Source organism: Schistocerca piceifrons, chromosome 3 (assembly GCF_021461385.2).
Source record: "Schistocerca piceifrons isolate TAMUIC-IGC-003096 chromosome 3, iqSchPice1.1, whole genome shotgun sequence".
Classification (NCBI taxonomy): Eukaryota; Metazoa; Arthropoda; class Insecta; order Orthoptera; family Acrididae; genus Schistocerca; species Schistocerca piceifrons.
The window spans coordinates 489,470,783-489,484,010 of NC_060140.1; the positions used below are offsets into that span (position 1 = coordinate 489,470,783).

Consider the following 13,228-nt stretch of genomic DNA (forward strand, 5'->3'; position numbering starts at 1 on the left):
ATCTCTGTGAGAGCTATTGCTGGTACATTGTTAAACATAACCTTTGAATTCAGATTCATTTCTGTCTTTTTTATGAATGTTGCAATTTTCACAAATTTTAATGTATTCAGGGTCTTCAAAAAAAGTGTCAAATACTTTGGGAGGTGGTAGTACTAATAGAAACAAGAAAAATAAGTCCAATAAAAATGGGTCCGAAAATGCATACTTTCTGCGATAAACGTGTTCACAGAGGCATTAAATGTGGTGTCCATTCATGACACTGCACCCCTCTGCTCTCCGGCATCAAATTCATGACAATGCAGCCCTCTTCCCTCCAGCATAATGAATGACACACCCTTTGAAGTATACCCAGTTGTTGTTGTTGTACCTGCTGGCACACATTGAAGATGCAACCCTGTAGTGTGCACATCTCTTTAATTGGCATGTCATAGAACAATTCCTTCAAGTATTCCCAATCCCAAAAGTCTAAGAGATTGAGGTCTGGGGAGTTGTGGGGGGCCCCTGACCAATGCAGCAGTCCTGAAATGTTTGCATCTGATGTTCGTGCACATTGTGACAAAAGTGTGCTAGTGCGCCATTGTGCATGAATAACTTATATTCGTTGTTGCAACGGCACAGCCTACAGCAAGGTAGGCAATACATTAATGAGAAAGTCCAGATAACGCACCACAATAACCTTTGTGCTCGCACGTATGGCCCTATTAATCCACTGCCAAGTAGGCCTGAAGACACATTGATTAAGAATTGGTTCTGATGACCTTTTCCCTGAATGTCTTGGTGATTTACACCTGCCAATACGTGCTGGTTATGGAAATTCACAACACCTTCTCTTGTGAACCCTGGCTCATCAGTAACTACAATCTTGTATGTGGACAGTAGACCTGTGGCACACTTCTGCAACAGCCACTGACACTGCCAGCTGCCATGATGATCCTGTGGCCTTAGGGCCTGAATGTGCTGCAGATGATAAGGGTACAGCAACTGTTCATGAAATATCCCCTCCCCAGATAAGAGAGTGAGACATGCCATCTACTGCCACTAATCGTCGCACATTGGTATCAAGGGTATCTTCCAACAAACATAACACACACTGAAACCTCCTGGCAGATTAAAACTGTGTGCCCGACCGAGACTCGAACTCGGGACTTAAAGTTTGGAAGGTAGGAGACGAGATACTGGCAGAAGTAAAGCTGTGAGGACCGGGCGTGAGTCGTGCTCCGGTAGCTCAGATGGTAGAGCACTTGCCCGCGAAAGGCAAAGGTCCCGAGTTCGAGTCTCGGTCGGGCACACAGTTTTAATCTGCCAGGAAGTTTCATATCAGCGCACACTCCACTACAGAGTGAAAATCTCATTCTGGATAACACACACTCCCCCCATGACAGGCGTGCACACTGTGCTGAGGATTTCCATTGTCAGTCTTCCCGCAGATGTGGAAAAGTCTGCCGAATAGCTTATCAGAGGGCACGCTGTGTTGCAGATATTTTTCAGTGTAGAGGGTATGGGCTATGTCCATTTGCTAAACCATAGCAGAATATCAGATCTACCATTTTACCTGTCAAGTAGTAGGCTTCCATTGCTAACAAGTGGTGGAAGAGGGAAAATGTAAATTTACTACACCATTTGTAAGTACAAACAGAGCAATAGCAGTAAACACATAAGTGAATCCACATTTGGAAGAAGGTAAAACACCATGATACATATCCAGGGTTGACAGTACTGTACAATAAAGCACAAAAACACAACGAAAATTAATGTAGACTACAAAACGACTTGAACCACACTACTGAGTGCAGACCACCTAATAAGGGGTGAAGTACTGTGCGTAACACATCTTAATACCCTGCTGACACATTTGAAGGAGCAATAATTCAACAACTGTGCTAATATCCACAACCAAGCATCGTGCAGTCCTTCCTATAAAGACGTTTTTATCTTGTAAAGCATGCATTTTCGGACTCACATTTATTGGACTTATTTTTCTCGTTTTGATGAGTGCTACAGCCTCTCAAATCATTAAACACTTTTTTTGAACCTCTACTATATTGACTTAGCAGGCAGAATCAGTTGCAGTCTCCGTCTCTTTGCGGATATGACACACAATTTTACATGGCATGCAGTGTCAACATTGTACAATTAGACTGTCATTTGCACACACAGACATTTTTGCACTATTCTACTATTATTTAATTGATACAGTAAGATAATAATTCAATCAATATTGAGCAGTGGGGTTTCACATGTAAATTTGTACTACATTTATTGCTAGGATGGGATTGTTGCTTACATTATGATTCATGTTTGTTCCAGTTTATATGGGAATTTATGAATAAGGCACTGTTGAAGTACCTCCAGTCAAAATCTTAAGATTATTTGTTGGTAAATTAAGAAAAACAACTCTTTATGCTACTAACACTGTTAATCATCTATTAATCATATCGATACTGTTTTACACCATTTCGAATGATCCTGCTTGTGACATTGGTGTCTTCCTTCACTAACATAATGGTTTTTAGCATATACAGGGTAAAACTTGTGAGAATATTAAAAGTAGTAAATAGGCTTCAACAAGATGTTCCTTATTTCACTTCTGTTATGATTCTCACTGCTCTCTTCTCCAGTACGAAAACCCTTTTCACAATACATAGGAACATAAGCTCATGCTTTTTAAGAAAAACTGAAGTGTAGTACTTTATAGCTATATGTTTATGAACTAACAACTGGAATTAGTTATGCAAGCAAATGCCTGGGGATAACAATCTACATGTATATGAAGTGAAGGAATCACATACACCCACTTATATGTAAAGCAAATGGCTGGCTTTCATTCATTCTTAAGATACTAGGAAATTGTGGTTTATCTAGAAACAATTTTGCTTATAAACATTTGTATAGCCTACCTAGGAACGAAGCTCAATATCTAGTACACACATTGTGTCAGACACATTGAGCATATGCTAAAATTGCGTAATCTCACAAATGGTGATTGCACTATTTGTATTGCAAGCAAGTGAAACCGCAATGCTTGAAATCACATGGGCAAACACTTGAAGGAAGATCTTCCGCAAAAATATATTCTTTAGGGCTAACTATTTAATTCAAATGTCGCAGCCTCACACAGAGATTGCACTGTTATTGATGATAGATTGATTTACTACATTCTTTAATTTTGCGTGCTTCACATGCTGATCTGCTTATTTGCTTTTTGCTTATATGGTATTTCAATGCAGTCAGTTCTTTTGTGTTTCATTCAAATGTATAAACTGGAATACTGTACCATCACTTAATCCTTGTTTTTGGCAGTTTGTCACAAAAAAAATTTCATCTTGAGTTGTTGAAGGTTTATAGGGATTGTCTTCTACTTTCAACACTTAATGACTGAGTGAACTCACACATCTCTTGAACATGATCTATTGAAAGAGGCCACAAAACTGGAATGACAGATGATAACACTGAAACAGCACACAATACTGTACAGGAAGACAGGTAGTCAAAGGTGTATGAAATAGCACACATCATACAAGTATGAAAAGAAAGTGTAAAATGCACTGACATGAAAAATTAAGCATGAACAAAATAGGAGCCAGATTTGTTAAAAGCTAGCCAAAACGAAATTATGATTGATGATTGGTTTGCTTCAAAAGGAATCCAATTGAGTAGTACCACAAAATTTTTAAAATACTTAATGCAAGAAATGAAACAGCAATCAAAGCAGTGTATGGAAATCAGTAACCCAGCACAAAAGTTAGATAATGTCAATCTTATGTGTTGTTAAGGCTATATTCAGTACTTTCTAGGATATAAAATGGATTCTTCTTTTTAACTGCTTAGCAACAAGGAAATGGATGGTGGGTAGAGATGGAAATCATCTTTGGTGAAAATGCATCTGTCAAAAAAGTAGTTTGAAAATGGGTATATGAGAAAACTGAAGTATGAACTGCTGAAAGGAACTTGTTCCACAAAATTGTCAAATAAGTGAATACTTGAAAACCTTAACCGTTGGAGCCAGTAGTTTCCTTGCTTGCATCTAGCTTACTCACTAGAAGTTCCATGAGATGATGACCTCTTGGTTGAAATAACTGCAGCATAGTACGATAAAAACTTTAAGCAGATTGGTGTAGTTATTTACAATAAAATATCTTTTATGCAAGCTGGGTTGCATGAGTTTAAGGAGATTTGATTTCTTACTCGCAGCTGTTTACCAGGCTGAAATAGGAATGTAGCATTTGATTTAAACTGCTCTAGTACTGGAAAAATATCAAAAATTAACAAAATTTTGAGTAATTATTTGCAACAGACCTTTATTACTTTTGTACACCATTACCAGTACTTAAAATGAACGTTCACTGTGGTATACTCCGCAGCAATATTTTAAACAAAGTCCTAGACCACATTCTCTTCCAGTGGATTCTCAGCAGTTCTGTTATGAATCACAATATGAAATTCCTATGTGCATCTTCTTTTACTTTTTCAACTGACTGATACACAATAAATTCACTGTGTATGAAATATTTAGTAGCCTTCTCAATAATTACCTTACCAGGTTTGGAAGTTTGTTTTAGCCACTTGCTCTTTTTAGTCACTTTTCATATTTGTGAATTATGTTTCCATTTTTAAAACTCTGCCTTTTGCAACACACGATTTTTATTTTATTTTATTTTTTTTTTATTTTATTTTTTTTTTTTTTATATTGCCTGCACATAAATGTTTTGATACCTATGTATAATCTAAAGTGGGTCTTCTTTTATTTCTGGAACTGCATTAATTTTTGAAGATGGGATTGGACAAATTATCCTAATTTTTTTAAATGTCTTTTATGGCTTGACAGCACATTGTACTGTATGAGGCCCATTCATAAATTAACTTCCAACTGGCTGTTAGATATAAACAAATGCTTTTTATTTCATGGCACTTGCTTAGCTGAAAATCCTTTCGGGTTGCCAAAAACAAATCATGAACAAGCATTGTGTGTGTGTGTGTGTGTGTGTGTGTGTGTGTGTGTGTGTGGTGCTTTTTATTTCATGGCACTTGCTTAGCTGAAAATCCTTTCGGGTTGCCAAAAACAAATCATGAACAAGCATTGTGTGTGTGTGTGTGTGTGTGTGTGTGTGTGTGTGTGAGCATTGTCATGATGCAGCTTCCACAAGTGGTTTTGCCATTACGGTCGTTTTCTTCAGAATGCTTCATGCAAGTGGCACATAACTTCCAGGTGGTATTCGTTATTGACCTTACAACCATAAGGCAGGAACTCATCATGCACTATCCCATTCTAATCAAAGAAAATAGTGAGAACAGCATTCACATGTGATCGAATTTCTCGAATTTGTTTTCCATCTTGGATCTTCAGAAAGTTTCCATTGGGATGACTGGGCCTTGGTTTTCACATCACACCTCTATAACTAAGTTTCGACACCTGTTATAACCTTCTTTAGAAATTCTGGATCACTGTTGACTTCATTCATCAATTCCTGAGCAATGTCTACGCAACATCTTTTTTGGTCAAAATTCAACACTTGCTGAACAAACTTTGCTGCTACACATTTCATGCCCAAAATATATTTAAAAAAATTGCTTGGCACGAACAAAAGGATATGTCAACATCATCAGCAATCTTCCTGATGGTGATTCGCCAATTTTCCAGAACCATTTTCCTTATTTCTTCCACATTGTCATATGTAATTGATGTGCTAGGGTGTACAGGGCAGTCATCATCTTCAACTTCTTCAATTCTCTTTGAAATGTTTATACCACTCATAACCTCTTGACTTACTCACAGCAGAGCCGCAAAAGTCACAATCAACATTTCGAGACTGGTGCTGCACTTTGTTCCATTTTTCAAACAAGATTTAATGCAAATTATTTGATCCCTCTTTTTCAAAAGCAAAAATTCACCGAGCACTCAAAAATGCATATAACCTTCATGATAATAAACTAAATATTCAAATCAGATGAAAAAACAAACATACTTCAGGAATATATGTACCAACATAATTAAAAAAAAAAAAAAAAAAAATTGAAAATCGGATGTATAAAGCCCACAAAATTCAAAAATTCGTATTACTTTTTTATCGCACCTCGGATGAAACTCTGAATGTCAATTTTTAAAAAACAACCCCAAAAGATGATTACTAAAGGAAACATTTTCCATTGTGACAATGCACAATCCCACCATACAGCGCGCACGCACGCACACACGCGCGCACACACACACACACACACACACACACACACACACACACACACACACACACACACACACAGACTCCTTGGCTTTCAGCAGCATCCTCACTACAGTCCTGATTTAGCACCATATGAATTTAATCTCTTTCCCAAGCTGAAGAACTGGCTGCTGACAGCACTTTACAATCGACAGTCGGCTCAAGGATGTTGTCAACAACTGGCTGAGGCATCTGGTGACACCATTCTTTTACAAGGGGAAAAAAATGTTTGAATTTGGGTGGTGACTATGAGGACAAATAATGTCAACATGTAAGTACAGATATAATGTCAACATGTAAGTACAGATTGTATACGCAAAAAACATTTTACCCATTTTTTTTCTTTTTTCAACAGCCAATCCGAGGTCAATTTATGAGAAGCCCTCATGTCACTTTGTGTGTTTCTTTGTAGAGAATTATTATTTTCACTGATTGTCATACTTTTTCCACTTCACTTTCACATGGTATCCCAAGTTTTCATGCATAAAAATGAGATTTAGGAAAGTGACATTACTCAATGACTGCAACGAGATGTTTTCCGAAATCTCAGTTTTGTATAATCTGGCATTACTAGGTGAGAGTCAAGAGAAAAATTGTGTGAAACACTGTGTATAACTACAGCTCAAAAATAAGCACACAAAGGATTTAACACAGAACAAAAAATATTGCTTATTGCCAAGACGTAAAACCCATAACAGCAGTACAACCTGTCCACCACTGTCCTTCAAAATTAAGCAGTTTCTCAGAAACATATCAAGACCCACTGAAGATGACATACAGATCTTGAGACATGACTAGGTATAAAAAAGCCATTGTGTTTTGCAGAAGGCAGAGTTTTGTAAACCTCAAGAGCCTCGCCTCAACTTAAATCCTATCGAGCATGTTTAGAGTGCACGGGGGAGACATGTTGCAGCACATCCACATGCACCAATGGCCATTCAATAGTCGTCAACCAAGCTGATAGAGGAATTGAATGCCCTAACACAAGCACTCCTTACCAACCGTGTGGCCAGCATGGGAGCACGTTGCAGAGTAAGCAGTACCATCTGTGATGATCACACACTCTATTAAGAACCATGCCCTGTCTTTTGTAATGTCCAAAAGACCATCTTAAGTAATGGTGACTTCAGTGTAATTATTGTCTTTGAATAAAGGTGTCATTTCTGTTCATTTCATTATGTATTTCTTTCAGTTGCCTTCTGTGCTTCTCTTTAGTAGTTCTTCCTATGTAAGGTCCCAGTGCCACTGAGATATGTTCCTTGGAGGTGACACATTATGCCAATGTTATTTTTGTTCCTAATTTTTGTAAACCTGTGTGGTTGAAAAAATAACTGTTTCCATAGCTGCTCATTGTCGTCTTCATAGTTACGAAAATACTAAACAGGAAATAATTTCATTGTGAAACACTGAGTTTCATGAAGTCTTCAACAGATGTGTATTTTGTATGACTATTATGTTTTATTGAGACTTCTTGCTGAATCAACCAATGATTACAAATTAATGTCTCCTGATGATACTAATTTCATCCAGCAAACAGGTAGGACTATCTGCTGGATAAAAATCTTGATTAAAAAACACCACATACCTCTTTCCAAAGCATTTCTCAGCTGTCTTTCAATGGCTTCAAAAAGAATCTGATCATCTGCCTCCAGGCCACCACTTTGTGAATACCACTCCAGAAGGCAGTCCAATGGTGTCTTCCCCTTAAGCAGAATTAGAGATTATTCTAATTTGATCTCAAATGATTTTCACACACAGTAAGGTAACATGAATATAACCAACATGAGTCTGTTTACCTCATTTGTACGTGTGACAACACATGCGCCACGGTTCAGTAATACTTGGACAGTTGAGAGATTTCCGCACAAAGCTGCATCATGCAAAGGTGTAATCCCACCACAAAGTGCTCCTCCTCTGTCATTAATCGCTGCACCATGATCCAACAACATCTCTACAATCTCAGGGAAACCAAGATTGGCTGCTTCGTGTAAAGGCAACCAGCCACAGTGATCCCGAACATTCACAGGATGACCCTACAACATAAATAATGGCACAAAATCACATATTTATACCTTATGAAAATTTCTCTTTACTTTTTTTGTTTTATGAACTTCTAAAGGCAGATATTTTTTTAAAAAGTAAATGTCTTTTTATAAGCTTAGTGGAGGAGATACAGGAAACCAAAGGGGGAAAAAAGTAAAAACAGCTACCATAACTCATGAAACACAAAATTATGCTATGGATGATGAATGAAAACTTGCCTTGTTGAATACTTATGCCATTTACACACTTATTCTTAATATTCTTCAAAGAGTTTAAATCAGAAGTCTTTGCTATGTTGTGGCTTAGAAATGTCTAATCACTATTGATAAAAAATCTGAAGAAAAACACTAAAAAAGGTAACACTAAAAGCCAGACACTATCTCACTTCACAGTATCAATGGGCTACATAGATCAGGGGCTGGAATGACACCAATGGTGTAAATTTATGAAGTTAGAGAAAATGTACAACTTGGATATGAAGATTGCAAAGCACCATTCAACCCTGCTAATCCTACATTTGATACAGGGCTAATAAACTACTTATATGAGGGGTAATCATGAAGTATTAACTATCATCTTGAAAAGTATTTTGTTAAATGTTTGTTTGCACTTAAATACCTGCAGTTCTGGTAACCAATGAAATACCTATGCCACATTACTGCAGTATGCTATTAAAGGGATAAAAATGGCGGATCCCGCTGATAAAGTGGAAATCAGTTGCAACCCCCCCCCCCCCCCCCCCTTCCCTGCTCTCAAGTGTTACTGCGTAGTTCACTGGTAATGTGCCAGACTACATATCCAAAGGTCTCAGGCTCAATCCGCAGCCACTCTCAGTATTTTTATGAGTCTTTTTCACTTCTTTCACCTCTGGAAACATTTGTTAACATGAAAAATATAAACACAAAATGACAGAACTGATAAAAAGATCTACGAATTCTAGTCTTTTGTTGTTGTTGTTGTTTCGCTGATGTAATAAAAGGAAAGGTGTCATGTAAAATATTTTCGTGAATATCAACATGCATGCCACTGGAGTTCTGCAACAATCTGAGAATGTGCCCACTGGATATTATCTCAACAACTGTTTATTCTAGTAACCCATTTGAGATTACACACTCTTGTTAACATTTTAATTTAATAATAAAGATGATGTGACTTACCAAATGAAAGTGCTGGCAGGTTGACAGACACACAAACAAACACAAACATACACACAAAATTCAAGCTTTCGCAACAAACTGTTGCCTCATCAGGAAAGAGGGAAGGAGAGGGAAAGACGAAAGGATGTGGGTTTTAAGGGAGAGGGTAAGGAGTCATTCCAATCCCGGGAGCGGAAAGACTTACCTTAGGGGGAAAAAAGGACGGGTATACACTCGCGCACACACACACACACATATCCATTCAGACATATACAGACACAAGCAGACATATTTAATGACAAAGAGTTTGGGCAGAGATGTCAAGTCGAGGCAGAAGTGCAGAGGCAAAGATGTTGTTGAATGACAGGTGAGGTATGAGTGGCGGCAACTTGAAATTAGCGGAGATTGAGGCCTGATGGATAACGGGAAGAGAGGATATATTGAAGAGCAAGTTCCCATCTCCGGAGTTCGGATAGGTTGGTGTTAGTGGGAAGTATCCAGATAACCCGGACGGTGTAACACTGTGCCAAGATGTGCTGGCCGTGCACCAAGGCATGTTTAGCCACAGGGTGGTCCTCATTACCAACAAACACTGTCTGCCTGTGTCCATTCATGCGAATGGACAGTTTGTTGCTGGTCATTCCCACATAGAATGCGTCACAGTGCAGGCAGGTCAGTTGGTAGATCACGTGGGTGCTTTCACACGTGGCTCTGCCTTTGATCGTGTACACCTTCCGGGTTACAGGACTGGAGTAGGTGGTGGTGGGAGGGTGCATGGGACAGGTTTTACACCGGGGGCAGTTACAAGGGTAGGAGCCAGAGGGTAGGGAAGGTGGTTTGGGGATTTCATAGGGATGAACTAAGAGGTTACGGAGGTTAGGTGGACGGCGGAAAGACACTCTTGGTGGAGTGGGGTGGATTTCATGGAGGATGGATCTCATTTCAGGGCAGGATTTGAGGAAGTCGTATCCCTGCTGGAGAGCCACATTCAGAATCTGATCCAGTCCCGGAAAGTATCCTGTCACAAGTGGGGCACTTTTGTGGTTCTTCTGTGGGAGGTTCTGGGTTTGAGAGGATGAGGAAGTGGCTCTGGTTATTTGCTTCTGTACCAGGTCGGGAGAGTAGTTGCGGGATGCGAAAGCTGTTGTCAGGTTGTTGGTGTAATGCTTCAGGGATTCCGGACTGGAGCAGATTCGTTTGCCACGAAGACCTAGGCTGTAGGGAAGGGACCGTTTGATGTGGAATGGGTGACAGCTGTCGTAATGGAGGTACTATTCTTCATGATCTGGACTCACAGTGAAGAAGAACTCCAGAATTTCCTCTCCAGCCTCAACTCCTTTGGTTCCATCAGATTCACCTGGTCCTACTCCAAATCCCATGCCACTTTCCTTGATGTTGACCTCCACCTGTCCAATGGCCAGCTTCACACGTCCGTCCACATCAAACCCACCAACAAGCAACAGTACCTCCATTACGACAGCTGCCACCCATTCCACATCAAACATCTTGGCACAGTGTTACACCGTCCGGGTTATCTGGATACTTCCCACTAACACCAACCTATCCGAACTCCGGAGATGGGAACTTGCTCTTCAATATATCCTCTCTTCCCATTATCCACCAGGCCTCAATCTCCGCTAATTTCAAGTTGCCGCCACTCATACCTCACCTGTCATTCAACAACATCTTTGCCTCTGCACTTCTGCCTCGACTTGACATCTCTGCCCAAACTCTTTGTCTTTAAATATGTCTGCTTGTGTCTGTATATGTGTGGATGGATATGTGTGTGTGTGCGTGAGTGTATACCCGTCCTTTTTTCCCCCTAAGGTAAGTCTTTCCGCTCCCGGGATTGGAATGACTCCTTACCCTCTCCCTTAAAACCCACATCCTTTCGTCTTTCCCTCTCCTTCCCTCTTTCCTGATGAGGCAACAGTTTGTTGCGTAAGCTTGAATTTTGTGTGTATGTTTGTGTTTGTTTGTGTGTCTGTCGACCTGCCAGCACTTTCATTTGGTAAGTCACATCATCTTTGTTTTTAGATATATTTTTCCTATGTGGAATGTTTCCCTCTATTATAACCATATTTTTAATTTAATAATATCTTTATTAACATATATCTATACAGTTCACTGTAAGTGCTCCTTTTATGATGCAAAGTATTACAAAAACATCATCTAGATGCAAATGCCCAACAACCAGTGGTGCAGAAACTCAGATGGTAAGCTTTGTTAGAAATTGTGGCTACTGTCTTTTAACCAGTGCACTCTGCACCGAAGAGTGCTCTGATATTAATCTTCATGATGGACTAAATTAATCTGCTACATTAGGCCTCATACTTAATAAGGGCAGAAATCCTTGTTCTATAGCTGGGTGCATATAAGAAAGTACCAGCACTGGCAACACTGGGTTGAGTGCTACAGCCGGATTCTGACCCTGCCTAGCAGAATTTATATGCTTGGAAAACTATTGCTCTTGCTTCTTAACATATTACTTGCCGTGTTTGCTTTATGTCAGGCATAATAAACACTATAGTGGCTAAGTGATACCACCACACCTGAACTAACATGAAAATCAATACTAAAATTTCTGTACACACCCCAATGTGCATGATACATACAGGTGGCTGGAGCGTCATGTGGTCCACTGCTCCTTGCCACTGCACATTACCCCACCACTCACTCTTTTATGTGCACAATGCTATAGTCATAGTTCAGTTAAGGAAGTAAACTTCACTTGTTCTATTCAATAAAAGGTGTTTGCACCAAGATTTTATAAGCAAGATGAGGCACATAAAACAACTTATCACAAAACTGGGTGTTCACTCATTAACAGAAGTGCAAACATATCACCATTGTACTGTAGTACATAACCCAACAATGTAGGATCCATACGACATTTAAATAGTGAAACTATATTAATAACTGTGAAGGTAAATGTATGGAAGAAAAGAATAATATAGCTAAAAATGCAACCATGTTGGCACAATTTTTTGATACACTAGTGAACTGTTTTATCTGCCATAATTTTGTTGAAATATTTACATGGGCATTTTCTTTCTAGATGAAACTTACAATGTAAAAATATTTTACTGTTTTACATACCTGCTCAAGAAGTTTCTTAACAAGAGCTTTGTTTCCAGCAATGCAAGCAGTATGCAATTGTGTCTCCCCTTTCTCATTTCTACGCACCTTCAAACCGACTGACCGTTTTCTCGTAACTCGGGATCTATCAAATTCTTCATTTTCTGATTCTGATAAGTCTGAAAAAAAGGAAAAAGTCTCTAACTTTTTATATTTCAGAGACTGCTTATATTCATATCAAATGGAAAAAGAAATCCACACTTTCACAATAAGACTTATCGATGGAATGACAGACAATGGGAACTGGGAAGCTGAAAAGAGATGTCAGAGTAGCATCTGGTTATATCAATCAATTCATTGTAGTATGCAGGAGACCATAAGTGAAATTCAGAAAGTGTGATAGATTTAAAGACAAATTAAAGCTTTGGCCAAGTCATGCCCCACAGCAGATTGTTAATGAAAGTACGAGCATATGTAATAGGTTGCCCAATATGTCAGTGGCTCAAAGACTTCTTAAGGAACAGAACCCAGTATGGATCTGGCAGACAGGGCGGTCAGCAATCTGCAGTTGTTTGCTGATGATGCTTTGGTGTATGGGAAGATAATGAAGTTGAGTGACTGTAGGAGAATACAAGATGACTTCGACAAAATTTCTAGTTGGTATGACAAATAATAGCTGGCTATAAATGTAGAAAAATATAAGTCAATGCAGATGAGTAGGAAAAACAAATCTGTAATGTTTTAATACAGTATTAG

General features: G+C 39.0%; 1 protein-coding gene across 3 annotated transcripts in view; it reads right to left on the reverse strand.

Moving 5' to 3' along the window:
• The window catches only part of LOC124789768 (tonsoku-like protein), a 269,414-nt gene that overhangs the window by 118,318 nt on the left and 137,868 nt on the right, over positions 1–13,228 (reverse strand). For all 3 annotated transcript variants that reach the window (XM_047257225.1, XM_047257226.1, XM_047257224.1), the window contains 3 exons: positions 12,494–12,651; positions 8,012–8,248; positions 7,801–7,918 (listed from right to left, as the gene is read on the reverse strand). In XM_047257225.1, coding sequence (XP_047113181.1) covers positions 7,801–7,918; positions 8,012–8,248; positions 12,494–12,651 — 513 coding nt within the window. The remainder of the gene's footprint in view (positions 1–7,800; positions 7,919–8,011; positions 8,249–12,493; positions 12,652–13,228) is intronic.